General features: G+C 41.5%; 1 protein-coding gene across 2 annotated transcripts in view; it reads right to left on the bottom strand.

Annotated features, from left to right (window-relative positions):
• Positions 1-21,576, bottom strand: part of LOC120933167 (RING finger protein 112-like) — a 105,252-nt gene that overhangs the window by 39,780 nt on the left and 43,896 nt on the right. For both annotated transcript variants that reach the window (XM_040346214.1, XM_040346213.1), the window contains 2 exons: positions 20,057-20,143; positions 14,797-14,917 (listed from right to left, as the gene is read on the bottom strand). In XM_040346214.1, the coding sequence (XP_040202148.1) occupies positions 14,797-14,917; positions 20,057-20,143 (208 nt within the window). The remainder of the gene's footprint in view (positions 1-14,796; positions 14,918-20,056; positions 20,144-21,576) is intronic.

Here is a 21,576-nt window from a genome sequence, read left to right as displayed (position 1 = left end):
CTGCACCCAGCTGCAGCCGAGCAGGGGACCTAATGGAAGAGATGAGGATGTTCTTCCAAACCGAGCGACCCAGTACCACCACCAGCAGCAGCAGCAGCAGTCACCACCAGCGGCTGGCCCACATGGTGGCAGACTACATGGCGTCCGTCGGTGCTTCTGACAGTATGAGCACCGACGACCCCATGGAGTACTGGGTTGCCAGATTGGACACCTGCCGCGAGCTCGCTCAGTATGCGCTGGAGTTATTGTCTTGCCCCCCCTCCAGCGTACTATCTGAGCGGACATTCAGCGCGGCAGGTGGGGTGGTCACGGACAAGAGGACCCGTCTGTCCACAGAGTCCGTGGACAGACTCACATTCATAAAGATGAATGAGTCCTGGATCGGCGGTGACTTTCTGGCACCCGTCGTCGGTTCAGGGCGCTGAAGGGTCCCTTGCCATGCATTCCCTGATGAAGCCCCGGACCTGATGTATTTACAGTGCTGAATATAACTATTTCAACATCAGAGAAAATCAATGTTAATATTTGGTACAGTAGGCTTTCTTTGCAATTACAGCGGTCAAAAATTTCTTGTAGTTTTACACCAGCTTTGCACACACTGGAGGAGGGATTTTGGCCCACTCCTCCACACAGATCTTCTCTACATCAGTCATGTTTCTGGGCTATCGCTGAGAAACACGGAGTTTGAGCTCCCTCCAAAGATTCTCTATTGGGTTTAGGTCTGGAGACTGGCTAGGCCACGCCAGAACCTTGATATGCTCCTTACAGAGCCAATCCTTGGTTATCCTGGCTGTGTGCTTTGGGTCATTCTCATGTTGGAAGACCCAGCCTCGACCCATCTTCAAAGCTCTAACTCAGGGAAGGAGGTTGTTGCCCAAAATCTTGCAATACATGGCCCCGGTCATCCTCTCCTTAATACAGTGCAGTCACCCTGTCCCATGTGCAGAAAAACACCACCAAAGCATGATGCTACCACCCCCATGCTTCACATTAGGGATGGCGTTCTTGGCATGGTACTCATCATTATTCTTCCTCCGAACACGGTTAGTGAAATTATGATCAAAAAATTATATTATAGTCTCATCTGACCACATGATTTTCTCCCATGACTCCTTTGGATCAGTCAAGACAATTATGTCAGCAGTTATTTCACACCCTATATACTCTTATTAAGACTGCTGTACATCATGGCAACTCCTGCCCATGTGATATGACTCTGTATCAACTACTACTGTTAATACTACTACTGCTGCTTCTGCTGCTGCTGCTGCCCAGTCAAGACACCTATGTCAGCAGTTATTTGACACTCTATATACTCCTATTCCTACTGCTGTTCATCATGGCACCTCCTGCCCATGTGATATGACTCTGTATCAACTACTACTGTTAATACTACTGCTGCTTCTGCTGCTGCTGCCCAGTCAATACACCTATGTCAGCAGTTATTTGACACTCTATATACTCCTATTCCTACTGCTGTTCATGATGGCACCTCCTGCCCATGTGATATGACTCTGTATCAACTACTACTGTTAATACTACTGCTGCTTCTGCTGCTGCTGCCCAGTCAAGACACCTATGTCAGCAGTTATTTGACACTCTATATACTCCTATTCCTACTGCTGTTCATGATGGCACCTCCTGCCCATGTGATATGACTCTGTATCAACTACTACTGTTAATACTACTGCTGCTTCTGCTGCTGCTGCCCAGTCAAGACACCTATGTCAGCAGTTATTTGACACTCTATATACTCCTATTCCTACTGCTGTTCATCATGGCACCTCCTGCCCATGTGATATGACTCTGTATCAACTACTACTGTTAATACTACTGCTGCTGCTTCTGCTGCTGCTGCTGCCCAGTCAAGACACCTATGTCAGCAGTTATTTGACACTCTATATACTCCTATTCCTACTGCTGTTCATCATGGCACCTCCTGCCCATGTGATATGACTCTGTATCAACTACTACTGTTAATACTACTGCTGCTGCTTCTGCTGCTGCTGCTGCCCAGTCAAGACACCTATGTCAGCAGTTATTTGACACTCTATATACTCCTATTCCTACTGCTGTTCATGATGGCACCTCCTGCCCATGTGATATGACTCTGTATCAACTACTACTGTTAATACTACTGCTGCTTCTGCTGCTGCTGCCCAGTCAAGACACCTATGTCAGCAGTTATTTGACACTCTATATACTCCTATTCCTACTGCTGTTCATCATGGCACCTCCTGCCCATGTGATATGACTCTGTATCAACTACTACTGTTAATACTACTGCTGCTTCTGCTGCTGCTGCCCAGTCAATACACCTATGTCAGCAGTTATTTGACACTCTATATACTCCTATTCCTACTGCTGTTCATGATGGCACCTCCTGCCCATGTGATATGACTCTGTATCAACTACTACTGTTAATACTACTGCTGCTTCTGCTGCTGCTGCCCAGTCAAGACACCTATGTCAGCAGTTATTTGACACTCTATATACTCCTATTCCTACTGCTGTTCATCATGGCACCTCCTGCCCATGTGATATGACTCTGTATCAACTACTACTGTTAATACTACTGCTGCTTCTGCTGCTGCTGCCCAGTCAATACACCTATGTCAGCAGTTATTTGACACTCTATATACTCCTATTCCTACTGCTGTTCATGATGGCACCTCCTGCCCATGTGATATGACTCTGTATCAACTACTACTGTTAATACTACTACTGCTGCTTCTGCTGCCCAGTCAAGACACCTATGTCAGCAGTTATTTCACACCCTATATACTCTTATTAAGACTGCTGTTCATCATGGCACCTCTTGCCCGAGTGATTTGACACTGTATTGTCAATGTCTACTACTACTATTACAGCTCAGTCAAGACACCTGTGTCCCAATTTTTTGGTACACTATTGACTACTATGACCACTACTGATGCTGTAAAGTATTCCCCAAGTGTTTTTATGCTATGTATTACTATTACCACTACTGCTTGTAAATCATGCCTGTGTGATACTTAGTGGGAATGCTTTAATAAGCATTCCTAGTATGGATACCCGTAAATGTATTAATCTTAATTAGTGTGAATGCTTTAATAAACATTTCCAGTATTGATATCCGTAAATTTAGTAATCTTATTATTCCTTAAGTTTTTTGGTTCTGCGTAACTTCGGCATACTTTCAACTATTGAGACCATTCAACTGTAAAAATGTTCGTCTCGTTCAGCTAATGATGGGACTTCTTCAAGTTTTTTTCTACTTTTTACACTTTTATAAATTTTAAGCTTTTAGACCCTTTTTTTAAACATTGAAGTCAATGAGAACATCCTTTTCCCCTTTGAATTCACATGCCATGCCAAAAGTTTCAGCTACTTCATACTTTCACTTACAGACACTGAAAAAACTTTAAAGCGGTCACAAAATATTTAGCTATCCGGCTATGACTTTTCAAATCGTTATCGTTTACAATTTTTTGGTGAAAACGCAATTTACGTTTTGCGAATTTTTCACAAAAATGCAATAGGTTATAATGTAATCCTATGGAGGGGATTTAGAGTCTGTCAGGTGACCTTAACATTGGAGATCTTTGTAATTAAAAATATCTTTACAAAAAGGGGAAACAAATTGGTCTCACGCCCACAAGATCTACTTTTCATACACAATTTTTAGATCAAAACGTAGCTATGCTTGTCTGGTTTATGGCAATGTGACCAATTCTGCGATACGTATTTTAGTTTTAATTATTGGAGCAACAGCCAGAAATTATGTCTCATAGACTCTCATGTGAAATTATCTAAAAAATGTTGCTGCAGAACTCACAAAGACGCTCTTTTCTAAATCGCAGAAATGGCCACATTTTTAAGTTTATCTACATAAATTTCATATCGATGCGTTTACAAGGGCCGTGTATTTCAAACGGTGTAGTCGTTGTATCAATTGCATGTACGTTTGAGGATTTATTAAGCTTTGTTTGGAGGCTTAAATCATGTATTAGATCTGTGAATTAAAAGCGTTTGTAATGTTATTTCTTTCCATAAATAACTTTCCTGACCTCAGTGCAATATTCCTCCTCACTGACCTGGGGGGGAGGGGAAACCTATTGAGGGGGGAGGGGCGACCAGGAAGTCAGCATACTCTATACTTTGCAGATAGAGAAAGAAGCTGTGTGTCCTAAAGATAGTGTAGTGGTTATGGTGAATGTCTTTGGCAAGGGGCTCACCAATTAAGCTATTCAGCATTCCCACTCGCATTTTCCTCAGGAAATGCATTGTCTAGTTATATTATATTTTAATACTCCTGCTGCTGCCTCCATGCTGAGTAAAGCTTCATGAGCTTTCTGGCACAGCGGATCCACCAACAGCCTCCGCTACAAGCTACCAGACCGGACTACCAGACCGGATCTAAACAGCAAGTGTAACTATAACAATGAACCTTATGTTAAACCCTGTTTTGCGGCATTTATACTGCAACCATTGGGCTGACTGCAAGAGCTCATCTGCATTCTCTCTCTTTCTTGCTCTCCCTCTCTCTCTCTTTGTATATATATATATATATATTGTTGCTTTTGTTATGTTCATTTTTCAACAGTTTATTTTGTGTTCGTCGTGTCTGTGTCGTGTGCTTTAGTTTGTCCTAGGTTAATGTTAAATAAAATAATAGTATAAAATGTTTTTGCTTATTATGAAGTTAAATGTGTTGATGTTGATTTGTTTGATGTGAAGTTAGATGTGTTGAAAAACCTACAACTCTATCTCAAAAAGAAATGAAACATTTCCAAAAAATAAGTTTTTTTAATACAAAAATAAATTTAAATATAGCTCTCAATCCGTTTTTGAATGCGGTGCATTTCCGCAATCTGACCCGATAGCTGCTGCTCTAGCAGAGCATTTTGTTGGTTGAGGTAGCTCATCTTACGCTGGTTCTGAAGGATCTTCTGGTGCGTCTTTTCAATGAGTATATTTTGCCTCTTCAGATCTCTTGATGCTTTTAGGATATAATAAAAAAACATTTGGATTTCAAATAACGTTACCAAATAAATAAATATTTTTTTTTGCTTATTAATCAATCATTATCATGTGTATACACTTGTTATGTGTCTAACACATCCCGGGAGTGCAGAATTATTAGGCAAATGAGTATTTGGACCACATCATCCTCTTTATGCATGTTGTCTTACTCCAAGCTGTATAGGCTCGAAAGCCTACTACAGATTAGGCATATTAGGTAATGTACATCTCTGTAATGAGAAGGTGTGTGGTCTAATGACATCAACACTCTATATCAGGTGTGCATAATTATTAGTCAATTTCCTTTTCTTTGGCAAAATTGGCCAAAAGAAGGATTTGACAGACTCTGAAAAGTCCAAAATAGAGAGATATCTAGCAGAGGGATGCAGCACTCTTAAAGTTGCAAAGCTTCTGAAGCGTGATCATCAAACAAAAGAAGCGTGTGGAAAAACAAAGGTGCAAAATAACTGCCCATGAACTGAGAAAAGTTAAGCGTGCAGCTGCCAAGATGCCACTTGCCACAAGATTGGCCATATTTCAGAGCTGCAACATCACTGGGGTGCCCAAAAGCACAAGGTGTGCAATACCCAGAGACATGGCCAAGGTAAGAAAGGCTGAAAGACGATGACCACTGAACAAGACACACAAGCTGCAACGTCAAGACTGTGCCAATAAATATCTCAAGAAAGATTTTTCTAAGGTTTTATGGACTGCTGAAATGAGAGTGAGTCTTGATGGGCCAGATGGAAGAGCCCGTGGCTGGATTGGTAAAGGGCAGGGAGCTCCAGTCCGACTCAGACGCCAGCAAGGTGGTGGTGGAGTACTGGTTTGGGCTGGTATCATCAAAGATGAGCTTGTGGGGCCTTTTCGGATTGAGGATGGAGTCAAGCTCAACTCCCAGTCCTACTGCCAGATTATGGAAGAGACCTTCTTCAAGCAGTGGTACAGGAAAAAGTCACCATCCTTCAAGAAAAACATGATTTTCATGCAGGACAATGCTCCATCACACGTGTCAAAGTACTCCACAGCGTGGCTGGCAAGAAAGGGTATTAAATAAAAAAAAGTAATGACATGGCCTCCTTGTTCACCTGATCTGAACCCCATTGAGAACCTGTGGTCCATCATCAAATGTGGGATTTACAAGGAGGGAAAACAGTACACCTCTCTGAACAGTGTCTGGCAGGCTGTGGTTGCTGCTGCACGCAATGTTGATGGTGAACAGATCAAAACACTGACAGAATCCATGGATGTCAGGCTTTTGAGTGTCCTTGCAAAGAAAGGTGGCTATATTGGTCACTGATTTGTTTTTGTTTTGTTTTTAAATGTCAGAAATGTGTATTTGTGAATGTTGAGATGTTATATTGGTTTCACTGTTAAAAATAAATCATTGAAATGGCTATCTATTTATTTTTTGGTTAAGTTGCCTAATAATTCTGCACAGTAATAGTAGTCACCTGCACACACAGATATCCCCCGAAAATAACTAACACTAAAAACAAACTAAAAACTACTTCCAAAAAAATTCAGCTTTGATATTAATGAGTTTTTGGGGTTCATTGAGAACATGGTTGTTGTTCAATAATAAAATGAATCCTCAAAAAATACAACTTGCCTAATAATTATGCACTACCTGTATACTTCTAGCATCAATACCATATTATGGTTATACAATCTGACAGGTGCGCTTTATATGTTGTCCATTTTTATATCTACATTTTGTTGTTGAAATGTTATTAATCATTGTGCACATATTTACCTTCCTGAATGAGGCTCACAGGACCGCTCTCTTCCTCCTGCTCTTCTGCTTGAGAAGTTGGGGTGGTGGGGGGGGGAAGCTCCTCAGCTTGCTCCTCAACAGGAGCTGGGGTTGGGGAGTGGGAGGGCCCTGGCTGCTCCTCCTCATCCATGTCCTCCTCTGCCGCATCCTCCTCTGCCGCATCCTCCTCCTCCTCCTCATCGGCCTGGCGCCTTCTGCGCTTGGCGCGGACAACTGGCATTGGAGCTCCTATAATAACACAATGTTCATATATTATAAAAATGTTTTCTAATGACGTATGCAAATTCTGTGTACTGTGCTGTATTGTATATGAATACAAATTGATTTATATAGACAGTTAACCAATGGGACAATGTTATATTAAAGGGTCTTGTGGGCACTACAGGGGACTGAGCGTGAGCTGGGATGCAACCATGTTAAAATGAGCTGTTTTTGTCTCCTTTGTTTTGTTCAGACCATCTCATGTTAAAAAAAGGGCCTGATGGAGCACACGGGATTACTATAACAACCCCACTCCTAACACAGGAATTTAGTGGTAATCTATATATATAAAACTCAACGTGTGTGTGTGCATAAATGTATGTATGTATGTATGTATGTATGTATGTTCCAGCATCACGTACAAACGGCTAAAGATATTTATATGAAACTTGGCACACAGGTTACTTATATGTCAGCCACAAACATAGGATAGGTGGTTTAAACCTTACCCACCCCCACTTGCCATGGTCGGGGTTTTTCTTTAAAGTCCCATGCAAAGCAATGGGAAAATTATGTTCCCACATAACTTCTGTGTTCCTGTCTGCTGCCCCATGTCTTTTTTCAACAGTACTATGAATACCTTGGCCGGTGGTGATATATGTTAGCACAACATGGCATCTTGGTTAACAACATCTGACCTTACATGAATTACATATGACCTTACATAACTGTCACCAAAGGAGCTGCGGTGGCTCCACGCGATTGCCACTGCACTGACAACTGATTCACCTCTGCAGCTAGGGGTTCGGATCCCGCTCTCGGCTACCTGTGAATTGAGTTTGGTGGTCTCAGCCCCGCCACTGGTGGGTGTGCTATGCGAGGTTGGGTTGGGAGGACCCCCTCACACCCGCCATTGCCAACCGGGGCATGGAGAAAGGTGGCAGATTGCCTCTGGGGGAGGCCTCCCAACTCCTGCAGGCCGGCTCCTCTCTCTTTCGAGTTCACGCACAAAATACACTTTTTTAAAAAAAAACATAACTGTCAACAATAACTTACCTGGATGATATTTAGCCCGAAGACGTCTGACATTACCCATTTGGCGCCTCTTGAGGTCAGACCACTTCTTAACAATGGCCTTGTGGTCATGTTGGCCGCCAAAGTCAGCGATTAGGGCGCTGACCACAGCCCTTTTCTGTGGCTGCCGCCGCAGGTCATCGTATCCTGTTTCCAGGAACTTCTGCAAGATGAAGAACAAAGTATATTGTAATACTTCTGTTGACAGCCTTATGGATATATGACGTAAATGTATGCTATTCAACAATTGGAAGCATTCTCGCCTTATTAATCAATGACAGGGGTAACATGAAAGATTTTATATCCTGCCATTTCGGTCGCCACCTTTTTTGCATAAATATAGCAGCCATTATCATTTGCATAATTATGAATATATTATTAACAACACAGGATACACGTATAGGGGAGATATGCGTTGCTAACTCTTTTCCCTGTCAGGAGCCTAACGCCCCGGGGGGTCAGAGACGGGACCTTTTTCGGAGGACCACTGACGTATGTACCAGTCGCAGTTTTTTGTGATGTCACTCTTTAGGTGTGTGCACATTTTTCACTGCATCCGGGTGGAGTTTTTGGGTTGTGTTTTGCACGCCACAGGCTTTTCAACAGGAAAAAAACAGCTGGAGGCAGAATGGTTGCAAAACACTACGTGTTTGTTACTTAACTCTGGGTTTCAAGACCAGTCCACCTCCAGCTGTTGCAAAACTACTACTCCCATCAGCCACGGTCTGTCAGTGCATGCTAAGAATTTTACTTTTGCTGCATTTAGGGTGCCACAGTTTAGAGACCCGTGCATAAAGGCCTGAAAAATGGGGGCCTGCAGAACTTACAATACTAGAAGTGCCAGCATTCCCAGGCATGCTGGAAGTTGTAGTTCTGCAACATCTAAAGGGCAATATGTATTCGAACGTCCTTGGGCCTTGAGGACACTGAAGTCAGGACGTTCGCATACGTCCTATGTCCAAAAAAATTTTAAATTCATTATGCTAAATAACAAGGAAAAGTGCCTAAATACACATTTGCCAACCAGGGTGTCTGCAGCTGTCCAGGCATGCTGGGACTTGTAGTTTTGTAAAAGCAGGAGACACATTTTTTGTGAAATACTAATATATGATCATATATACTAACTTTTAAACTAGACTTAAATGCTGGGCTGGGCTGGGACTTGTAGTTTTGTAAAAGCAGGAGACACATTTTTGGTTAAATACTAATATCTGATCATATATACTAACTTTTAAACTAGACTTAAATGCAGTTGAAGATGATGAAATAACAGTGGTCAAAATACTTACACAAATCAGCAACTTTTCCTCAGACTTAGTGAAATTGCTTCCAACCATGTTGCTGTGTGATTGCGCTGCGATCATAAGTTGGAAACTGGCAAGGCTCCAGGAAATGGTCGCGTGTTGTTCGCGTGTTGATTGCGCTGCTTGGACCGAGATGGGTCCATATGGCTTCGGCTGTATGGACCACAGTAACTCTTTTCCCTGTCAGGAGCCTAGGAGCCTAACGCCCCGGGGGGTCAGAGACGGGACCTTTTCGGAGGACCACTGACGTATGCAACCGTCGCAGTTTTTTGTGATGTCACTCTTTAGGTGTGTGCAAATTTTTCCTTGCACCGGGTGGAGTTTTTGGGTTGTGTTTTGCACGCCACAGGCTTTTCAACAGAAAATAACCAGCTGGAGGCAGAATGGTTGCAAAACACTACGGGTTTGTTACCTAACTCTGGGTTTCAAGACCAGTCCACCTCCAGCTGTTGCAAAACTACTACTCCCATCAGCCACGGTCTTTCAGTGCATGCTAAGAATTTTACTTTTGCTGCATCTAGGGTGCCACAGTTTAGAGACCCGTGCATAAAGGCCTGAAAAATGTGGGCCTGCAGAACTTACAATACTAGAAGTGCCAGCATTCCCAGGCATGCTGGAAGTTGTAGTTCTGCAACATCTAAAGGGCAATATGTATTCGAACGTCCTTGGGCCTTGAGGACACTGAAGTCAGGACGTTCGCATACGTCCTATGTCCAAAAAAATTTTAAATTCATTATGCTAAATAACAAGGAAAAGTGCCTAAATACACATTTGCCAACCAGGGTGTCTGCAGCTGTCCAGGCATGCTGGGACTTGTAGTTTTGTAAAAGCAGGAGACACATTTTTGGTTAAATACTAATATCTGATCATATATACTAACTTTTAAACTAGACTTAAATGCAGTTGAAGATGATGAAATAACAGTGGTCAAAATACTTACACAAATCAGCAACTTTTCCTCAGACTTTGAGAAATTGCTTCCCACCATGTTGCTGTAATATTGGGAAACTGGCAAGGCTCCAGGAAATGGTCGCGTGTTGTTCGCGCAATTGCGCATGCGCGATCGAAAAATCGCAATCGCAATATGTATTTTGGTTAAAATATCATACATATTCGATTTCAGAGTGCTGCTACAGCAGTTTTCGAAATATCTGCAATAAATTTCGCATTCGCATGTTGCGATATTTCGATAAAATATCAGGAATATTCTGAGCCAATCAGAGCGCTCCTCCAGCATATCTCGAAATTGCGCAATAAATATCGCATTCGCATGTTGCGATATTTCGATAAAATATCAGGAATATTCTGAGCCAATCAGAGCGCTCCTCCAGCATATCTCGAAATTGCGCAATAAATATCGCATTCGCATGTTGCGATATTTCGATAAAATATCACGAATATTCTGAGCCAATCAGAGCGCTCCTCCAGCATATCTCGAAATTGCGCAATAAATATCGCATTCGCATGTTGCGATATTTCGATAAAATATCACGAATATTCTGAGCCAATCAGAGCGCTCCTCCAGCATATCTCGAAATTGCGCAATAAATATCGCATTCGCATGTTGCGATATTTCGATAAAATATCACGAATATTCTAAGCCAATCAGAGCGCTCCTACCGCAGTTATTAAAAAAATCGCAATTATTTTCGCATTCGCAATAGCGAAAAATCGCATTCAATTAATTTCGATAAAATATCACGAATATTCGAATTTAGCGAATATATCTCGAATATTCGAATATATATTCGAGATATATCGCGAAATCGAATATGGCATATTCTGCTCAACACTAATATATATGTCCATTGTGTGTTACATGTTTTTAATTATTTTCTACTTGCTCTGTTTGCACAATTAATTGTTATCAATAAAATTATATTTCTACCTAAATATCATCCATTATTCTTCTAAGTCTGACCCAGGGCTGCCTCTGCCCCTTTTTTTATTAATGTTTATCTTCCCAATATGGATGTGGCTCTAGGAGTGTTTTTTTGTTCCAGTTGATTTCATGGTTATGGTTAGTAGTAATTGTTAGAAAGCTAGCCCTAATGATTCCGGCTAACCCTACTCCTACTAACATTTAACCCTAATGCTGCGTACACACAATCGTTTTTCGGGTTCTAAAAAAATTACATTTTTCAGGCTCTAGAAAAAACGACGTTTTTTTCAACCCTATCATTAAAACGGCCTTGGCTACACACGATCGTGAAAACAAAAATGTTTTAGCAAAGCATGGTAAAGTACAACACGTACGACGGCACTATAAAGGGGAAGTTCCATGCGGATGACGCCACCCTTGGGGCTGCTTTAGCTGATTTTGTGTTAGTAAAAGACGATTCGCGCCTTTCTGTCTGTTACAGTGTGATGAATGTGCTTACTCCATTACGAACGGTAGTTTTACCAGAACGAGCGCTCCCATCTCATAACTTGCTTCTGACCATGCTTGGATTTTTCACGTCGTTAAAGCCCACACACGACAATTTTTTACAACCCAAAAAACGACATCGTTAAAAATGTCGTGAAAAAATAGAGCATGTTCGAATTTTTTTTTGGACATTTTTTAGAACCCGAAAAATGCTCTGAAGCCCACACACGATCGTTTTTAATGACATTAAAAAAAGACGTAATTTTTTACAACCCGAAAAACGATCGTGTGTACGCGGCATAACACTAGCCATAATATTTACCGCTAACCCTAGTCCTTAACCCTAACATGTGACTTTGAACATATAAAGGTTCCTGCACTACTTTGATGCTACTTAAGTGCCAAAGAGTGGAAAGTTGCATCAAAATCGCACTACATGAACAGAACGGTCATACTTTTCTAGTAGCCAAAAAAAGAAACAATCGCTTCAAAAACTGAAAATTTGTGTTTTTTGGTGACGGTTAGGGTTAGAAAGGTGACGGTCCATTGAAGTCTATTGCACGAAAAATGCAATCTGCTGCGGGAAAAAAGTCCCTGACCCATTCACACTGGCTATAAACACACAGGTGTGAACTAGATCCAAAGGAAACTATTTTAAATGGACTGTAGTGCATTTCTGCAAAACGCACTAAAAAACACAAAGGTGTGAACCATGGACAAGGAACATGTTGGGAGATAGGAGAAAGGATTAGAGTGAGACCTCATCAGTCTCCTGCTGCTTTTTCACTGTCCCGTGAATACTACTGCATTTCTTCCATATACTATAACTTCTACCAAAAATTTGTGTCATCTGGCTAGCTGTGCTGTCGACAGTGCTGTGTAAATGCACATTTTTTAGCAAGTGAGCAGCTCTTCTATATCTGCTTGTTTAGATGTTTGCCTGCATTTGAACTTTAAAGTGTCACTAAACAACATCATAAAAAACGATCAATAAATGGTGTATTACATGCTGTTCATACTCACTCAGTCCTGCTGCTCTCTATGTCCACCTTTCTGTTCATGCCCCCAATTCAGCTAGGAATTTCACAGCTGTGGTGGCAACTCTGCACATGCTCAGTTTTCAGTTTCTATGCTGAGCATTTCCTCCCTATCACATCTAAGCAGCTCATGTGATTATAGCCTCACACAGTGGTAAATGACAGCCAACTCCCTCCCTCTACCTCCATGCTCACTAACCAGCTAAATACAATGGAGGTGGGATATTACATGTGGATTAATGGAGGCTTCACCTCCCTCTTATGTTAAGACACAGGCTGGAGAGGTGTGAAATAGCCTGTGACTGGAAGAAATCCGTCAACACCATGTTATTGCCAGAAAATAATAAAGATTTTATTTCAAATATATATTTGTATGCCAATTTAAAACAGTTTATTGATATTATTATTTTTTTCTCTGTATTCCAAAGACTGTTTTTTTTTTCTTTGATCATTTAACCAGCAGCAGAGGACTAGAAGAGAACTAGAGGCTCCTCCTACTTATGTTTCCCTGCAGACAGGCTGGGAAAGATCTAGGTCATGTAACAGCTGTGTATCGATTAGGAAAATGGTACTGGTAGATTTTTTTTGTATTAAAATAGTTAGCGTGCCATCATCCACATACAGAAATAAAAGGGAAAATGTAAACTAAACAGTGTGGCCCAGATTCTCGTAGAATCGCCTATCTTTAGGTGGGCGTAGCGCATCTGATATACACTACGCCACCGTAACTTAGAGCGGCATGTCCCGTATTCTCAAAGAATTTGCACTTTAAGTGACGCCAGCGTAGTGTAACTGGGCCGGCGTAAGCCCGCCTAATTCAAATGTGGAAGTGGTGGGCGTGTTTTATGGAAATTAATCGTGACCCCACGTAATTGACGCTTTTTTCGAACGGCGCATGCTCAGTATCACGTCGAATTTTCAAATTAAATTGCGCCCGCTCAATGCCTAGTCGACGTGAACGTAACTTATGTCCAGCTCCATTCACAGACGACTTACGCAAACAACGTAAAACGTGAAAAATTTGACGCTGTTCCGACGTCCATACCTAACATTGGTACGCCTCATCTACGTCTCATAGAGCAGGGGTAACTTTACGCCCAAAAAAGCCTAACGTAAACAACGTAAAAAAAAGCACCGGCCGCACGTACGTTTTGAGAATCAGCGTATCTAGCTCATTACCATATTTGATGCGTAAATCGACGGAAGCGCCACCTAGCGGCCAGCGTAAATATGCAACTTAGATACAACGGCGTAAGAGACTTATGCCGGTCGGATCTAAGACAAATCTATGCGTAACTGATTCTAAGAATCGGGCGCATAGATACGACGCCTCAAACTCAGAGTTACAACGGCGTATCTGGAGATACGCGGGCGTAACTCCTACGAGAATCTGGGCCTGTGTGTTTAGTATCACTTTAAGTATCACTTTAAGTTGGCTGATGAAAAGGCACAACTGCATTAACGTGTATGTACAGTAAACCCTCACCTTGTAAAACAACAAATTTTGTTAAAAATAGAGATGAAAGGCAAAACCTGTGTGTGTGTGTGTGTGTATATATATATATATATATATATATATATATATATATATATATATATATTTAAAAAATACATAAATACTTTTTTCCCTTCTTTATAAATGATCACATAGCCTCTGTTCAGCCTCTGTTCTCAGCAGCACAGAGAGGTGAGGGAGGTGGAGAAACAGCTGTACACTGGTCTTCCAAGTGAATGCTGTGCAGTGGGGGGTGTAAGCAGTCTGATCATTGGAGGAGATCACAATGAGTTCCCAGCACAGCTAGAGAACTGACCATTTTGTGCTCTCCTGCTTAGTGTGGTCAGTTTTTATCAGGGGGGCTGGCAGGATTACCAGAGATTTCACACAAAGGAAGCAATACAAAGCGAACCAAATCCTTTTTAATACAAGTACATGGTACAGCAGGCACATATCAGGAATATGAAATGTTGGGTTTACATATTCTTTAAATATCCAGAAACACAGAAGACCAAATGGACAAAAGTCCAGCTTACCTCTCAGCCTTGCATTTTCACCTTTTATTATGGCATTGCCAGCATATGGCATTAGGAAACATCGGACTGTTTTTTCTTCCACCATGTTTAAAACACCTTTCATATTCCTTCTCCCAAGTTTCTGTAAATTTATTGCATAGGTATAAGCACTGACATATCTAATACTATAGATGCTGCTGCAAAAAAAACATAAAACTCAACCTTTTATGCATGAAAACAAAAGTTATGTAATGTTACCGTATATATTTAATTTAAGAAAGCAGGCACGGCCAGTGTAAAACATTCTGTCCCCTGCCAGCATAATGTAGAGAAGAAATGCTAAGCATTACGTGAGAGCAGCAGTCCAACAAACTCCCTGATGACTGCACAACTTTGACTTACAGGGAGTGTGCTAACCAGGGTGGATTAAAATCTATAATTAAATAAAAAATAAATAAAAAAAAAATAGAAATAATCTGATCTTTTTTTTTATTTAAATATGATTTCTAAAGATAGTTTTCTATTTAAGTTACAATAATAATTTAGTTTATTCAGCATGAAATGGAGCTTAGTTATGTAGCATGAGGCTTTACAACCACTTTAAAGAATTATTTATTTATTTTTTCTCAACTTCTTCATTAGATCTCACTTTGCTCAGCCTTTTGCTATCCTTGTGAGCATTGGTGCGCTGCGTGGGTCCGCCTACCAATAGTTTTTAACATGCCTGTCTGCCCTGCTGAAAAAGCCAAATAACCTTTAGGCCCCATACACACGATAGAATCCATCCGCAGATAAATCCCAGCAAATGGGTTTCTGCGGATAGATCCTATGGTGTGTACACGCCAGCGGATCTGTTTCCGCTGAGAAATCTCCTCTGGGATGGATTCCAGCAGATCGGATATTTGCTGACATGCACAACAAATCCATCTGCTGGAATCCATTCCAACGGATGGATCCGCTCGTCTGTACAGACTTACCGGATCCATCCGTCCAAAGGGATTCCCCGCAGGCGTCGTAATGATTTGACACATGCGTGGAATTCCTTATATGACAGCGTCGCGCCCGTCGCCGCGTCATAATAGCGGCGACGGCGCGACACGTCATCGCCAGAGGATTTCAGCGCGGATTTCAATGCGATGGTGTGTACACGCCATCGCATAGAAATCTTCTGAAATCCTCGAGAGGATTTATCCGCGGATACGGTCCGCTGGACCGTATCTGCGGATAAATCCTCTTGTGTGTATGGGGCCTTATATCCACTTGGATAGTAGTACATATACATCTATATACTTCCTTGTTTTTTAAAGGGCCAGGCTCTATTTGTTTCTCTTCATTCTATGGGATGTAAGTATCATGCATGTTTTTGATCATTCAACACACTTTAAAAGATTATTGGATGTTTTGACATTAATATGTAAATCGCACTTTGTATGAGAGATTGAAAGAAACGAATAATTATATTTATTATTTTTTCGATATCATGTTTTTTCTCTTTTTTTTTTGAAAAATTAAAAATGTTCTGCCCATACATAAACCCTGAAGAAGGAATTATATACATATGTGCTCTGAATAAACCCAGCCATTGTGTCTCCGAAACATGTCGGGTATTATCCACCCCTTTGTGTATTGACCCACCAGTCAACATTTGGGTGTGGAATTTATGTATTTTGGCAACTCCAATTGCATGTCAGTTCTTTGTTTTTAACAAACTTTTTCTATAACTTTTGTATATTGTTACTTTTGTGTTTACTATAATTAATAAATATTCAATATTTTTCTATATACTCGTTTGTCAATTCCATATTATTGTCCTAATCCGCACCATCCCAGGGGCATTCCTTTTCTACATTTTCAGAGAGAATGACAAGGGCCACTGCCGGCTGAAGCGCTTCGAAGGATTACCTTCTTCCTCAGAGCCCAGCCGCTGGGTTCTGAGGAAGAAGGTAATCCTTCGAGGAGCGTCAACTGGCAGTGGCCCTTGTTATTCTCTCTGTGACCATCTGGAGTTCATTTGGTTCTGACACATTGCTGCTACTTGTGGAGACTATTTACATTGTGAGACATTCTTCTACGTTTGTGAGTAGTTTTCTTTTTATCCATTTTTAATAAAATTTATCCTAAGGATAATGCACTCGGCTGGTGCGCGCTTTTTTTTCTTCTTCTTTTCGTTTAGGGGGTAAAATCTTCTGGGGCTGAAGTGGTTACATTGTTATTTAAATCAAATCCACCCTGAGGTGACCACTGTAAAGAGACTGCTACTCTCACAAAGAGCTCAGCAGTCCTTCTCTGCAAATGGCTTCTAAGGACAGGAAGGTGTACAAAGGGTTTATTTTGCTGATTAAGCCCCCATTTACATTGTAACGCCGCGTACGCGGCGTATTTTGCCGCGATTAGGTTACTTTTTTTTTTTTTTTCACATAGAATTGCCATTGATGTCTATGGCCGAGAGTGATTTCCCCTGACTTCCTTTTATACCTGACACCTGATAAAAAAAATTCCAGGGGGACAAAAACAGCAATAAAACATGAAGAGACACTATTACTTCCCCACTCTACTAGAAAAACGTCTGTCTACTTTAGTCTTCCACTCTTTTTACATTCAATAAGAATTAAGAAAAAACAATCCCCTCTGGGTGATCAAGGTACATCTCAGGGATTTTAATAAACTTTCTTGCAGATTCCTACCCGTTACTGTTATCAATCAGGTCAAGCTCTCGCTGCTTTGCAGGAAAAATATGTATTGCAATGTGGGCAGCCGTGGTGCCGAATAGATGTCCGGCAAGCAGCAAGCAATGCTAGGCCCCTCTTGTCCAGGTCGGAATGTGATGCGTGGTAGGCCGTGACCTCTCTCCCATGCACGGAGAGGTCCATCTTGCATCAGGCCCAGGAGGAAAAGAGTGCCGGGCAGGGCTTTGGCTTCATATATAGGTTCTCCCAGCAATCTCTCCGATGATAGCAAAGATTCCTGGGATATGTGGTTTAGGTACGGAGTCATGTCAAGCAATTAACAGACTGAGGAACTACTCATCCCTCCAGCTTGGCTCACAAATATGATGTCAGTTGATAACACTGGGCACTAGAGGGACATGCGATGCTTAGAAATACCGGTGGAACACTGTACTTTATAATTTTAGTCAACATTGCTAAATAAGGTTTGGCATGTTGGGTATCTATTTACTCGGTGCAACCTCGTCTTTTATATTTTACCAAAAATGTGGTTAATTTATTGTGTTTGTTTGCCCTAAGGCCTCGTACACATGACCGAACATGTCTGCTGTTCTGTCCATCACAGGAGGCGGGACTTTCGATTAAAGAGGCCGCCGATATTCAGGACAAGGGGGGCTGCATTCAGGACAAGGGGGTGCTGCATTTAGGGCAATGCTGGTGCTGCATTTAGGGAAATGGGGGTGCTGCATTCATGACAATGGGGGTGCTGCATTCATGACAACGGGGGTGCTGCATTCAGGGCAACGGGGGTGCTGCATTCAGGGCAAGGGGGGTGCTGCATTCAGGGCAAGGGGGGTGCTGCATTCAGGGCAAGGGAGGTGCTGCATTTATGGCACTTGTGAGGCTGTATTGATGGGCAGTGACCCTTATTTTGATTCACAGTTCTTTATTTAAAATGTAAGATTTTTTAAAGTGAAGGTGCGTGTTATACGCTGATAAATATGGTATATCCAAATAACACACCTGAGCTCATCTCTTTACCACACACAGCCACAAAGACAAGGGAATTCTTGTTGGGCAGTGTATTAGTGCTGAAACTAACACATTTAGACTGAATTTAAATGGTTCAAAGAATGTCAGGCAAAATGGTCGGCCCTCATGCATGTTCACTTCATCAAATCTAGCCCTCTTTGAAAAAAGTTTGGACACCCCTGCTCTAGGGTGTCTGCTTTCAGAAAATATATAATATTTGTGGGTTTTGTGTTATCTTCAGGCCTAAAATGATTTTTTAAACATGTGTGCAAAAACGCAAAAAATGGCTCTGGCAGTGAAAGGGTAAAATCATCATATAGGGGACGTTTTGTCCACTATGGGATAAAAAAAAAAAAAATTGTTAAGTAAACATTTTTTTGTTAAATTGTAAAAAAATATAATCACGCCCAAGCACATAAAATCCCCCCAGCCCTACATATATGTACGTACAAACGTAAACACATGCGTCGGGGGGTGCCTACCCATGAAAGCGTCAATTGCGATACACATGTTACATATTGCCACGCATGCCGGAGTGTAGAAAAAGGGGTCCACCCGAAAGGGTTGGGATTTTAAGGGCAACAAGTTGTAGGTACAAAGCCAATAAATGTTTTTATAATTTATTAAACATGGTATAAGAAGTCAATAATATAGACAACTATAAAATGGATTAATATAAAAACAGTATCACACTAACAGAATGAGTTACAATGATTATGCTCATGCCAGAGTGAGAACAATACTTCTAGCATCTGACTTCCTCTGTAACACCCCTATTGGGGGCTTTTTTAAGCTTTGCCTATAGAAAACATATGGTGTTGATACTTGTTGCCATTTCACAGGCATTATGTTGGGTATCTATTCAGTTGATGCAACCTCATTTTTTATATATTTACAAAAACATTGGGTAATTGATTGCATTTGTGTACCCTAAAAATAATGTTTTTTTTAACTGAAACTTTGTGTTTCCTAGACCTTTTTGGTAATATCATGTAACATAAAAAATTGGATCTACCACTATTTTATTCCAGGGAAGGCAAAATATGAGCAGATTACACTTCAGATTTAGGAAGGACGACTAAGGGCTGGGGTATTACTTAGAATCCTTAACAGGAGCTGCAATGCTCTTATTTTATCATTTCATATTTTAAACTAGCAAATTTGGGCTCAGTTTTGCTAGGGTTTCATTCAGAAATTTTCTTCTGTCATGAATCTTGGAAATTTGCTCATTTGTATGAGTGGCGTCGCTATGGGGGTGCGGACCGCACCCAGGTGACACCCGCCAGAGGGTGTCACCTGTCACCCGAGTCAGAATTATTTAAAAAAAGTTGTTTGTCTTTTAAAAAGCTTGTTAACTGAGTTTCTCGTAAACCGAGGTTCCACTGTACTTTATCAACCTCCAAAAGGGGACCTCTAAAGATCATTTGTAAACTGCTACCCAGCTCATGGTGTATTCTACTCAAAGAGTCCACCTTCCCCTATCCCACCACTCCAGTGCCCTCATAAATTACCCTTTGTCTGCTCCCCAAAAGACAGTTAGCCACTATGATGATTAGAATTATTATGGATATAATGTTACAAACCTGTATTTCTTCTTTAATATAGGTTGTTGAAAAATGTACTCCAACGTCCTCACCTTCAAGCCGATCCCGAACCAAGACATCAACATACTTTAAAACAAAACAGATATTAATTACCAAAACATTGCAGAACTGTAGAATCAATAAATAATGTGTAGTCAAGTGCAGTCTACTTTCTCTACTGCAGGTGGCACTTTTTTGTGGCACTGCAGTTGGAGAGGAAGTCAGGAAGAACATGGTTCCTCTATGGTTTCCTGGGTCACTGGGGATGTTAATTAAATGGGTCCGGCAGGGCCTATTTAGGGCAGAGTGGGTAAAGTAAGGAGAGGTACTCCGCATGGTAGGGACAGAACTAACGGTAGGGAAAGGTTCTTGACGAGGAGGGAAAGCGCAGGGCTCGCAACTTCTGTGGGCATCTTCCTGCTTTGTCACGAGATGGCCAGGCCACATTCTGCCCTTGTCAGCAGACGCTATCAATTCAGCTGAAACCTGATCTCTACACGCTGTTGGACCTGTGAGTGCTCCTGGTTGGGCTGTCTTCCCACCGAGTTTATTGTGAACTGTTTTTGCATTATTTCAATACAAGGAGCTGTGCAAGAGAGCTTAGTGTGAAGAAGAACTGTAAAACAGAGCTGAATGTGAGGAGAAAGTACCGTATTTATCGGCGTATAACACGCACAGGCGTATAACACGCACCCTAACTTTAAGAGGGACGTTTCTGGAAAAAAACTTTCCACGGCCCCCTGCGTATAACACGCAGGCACAGTTTACTCTCTATTTTCAGGGTAAAAAAGTGAGTGTTATATGCCAATAAATACAGTAAGCAAGAGGTGTGAGGAGGTGATGTGCAAAAGACCTGGGCATGAAGAAGAGCAGTGCAAGGGAGGTGTGTGACAATGAGCAGTGCAAGACATATTAGAATGAAGAAGAACTATGCTAGTGAGCTAATATGCAGAGGAGCTGTGCAACAGAGCTAATGTGTGGAAGGGACGTACAAAACAGATAATGTGAGAAAGAGCTGTAAAAGAGAGCTAATGTGAGGGAGAGCTGTGCTAGAGAGCTAAATGTAAGGAGGGGTTGTGCAAGTGTACTGAGTGTAAGGACATTTTTAATTTAAAGCGATTGTAAACTGCAGACTTTAAAAAAAAAAAAATCCCCTGCAAGGCAATAGCATAATGTGCTAGTATGCATCGCATACTAGCACATTATGAAATACTTATCTTAGAACGAAGCACTCCAGCAGTGTGCTCTCACCACTGACTGGGCTTCCACCTTCCCCCTAGTCTTCCTTCCAGGTTCTTGACCTCTGGTAGTATAAATGGCCAGGGCGACAATGATGTCACTCCTGCACATACGTGTGGGAGCCCAGGCACGGAGTTCTGAAGGTACGGCACAGGTTTATCTTCTAAACAACGCAAGTTTGGGAGATATTTACTGTACCTACAGGTAAGCTTTATTATAAGCTTGCCTCTAGGTACAAGTTAAAAAGTGGACTTTACTTCCATTTTAAGTGCTTTTTAAGA

The sequence above is a fragment of the Rana temporaria genome, chromosome 3 (assembly GCF_905171775.1).
Source record: "Rana temporaria chromosome 3, aRanTem1.1, whole genome shotgun sequence".
NCBI lineage: Eukaryota > Metazoa > Chordata > Amphibia > Anura > Ranidae > Rana > Rana temporaria.
Note: the sequence above shows the minus strand (reverse complement) of the source record. Positions and strands in the feature narration are given on the sequence as shown.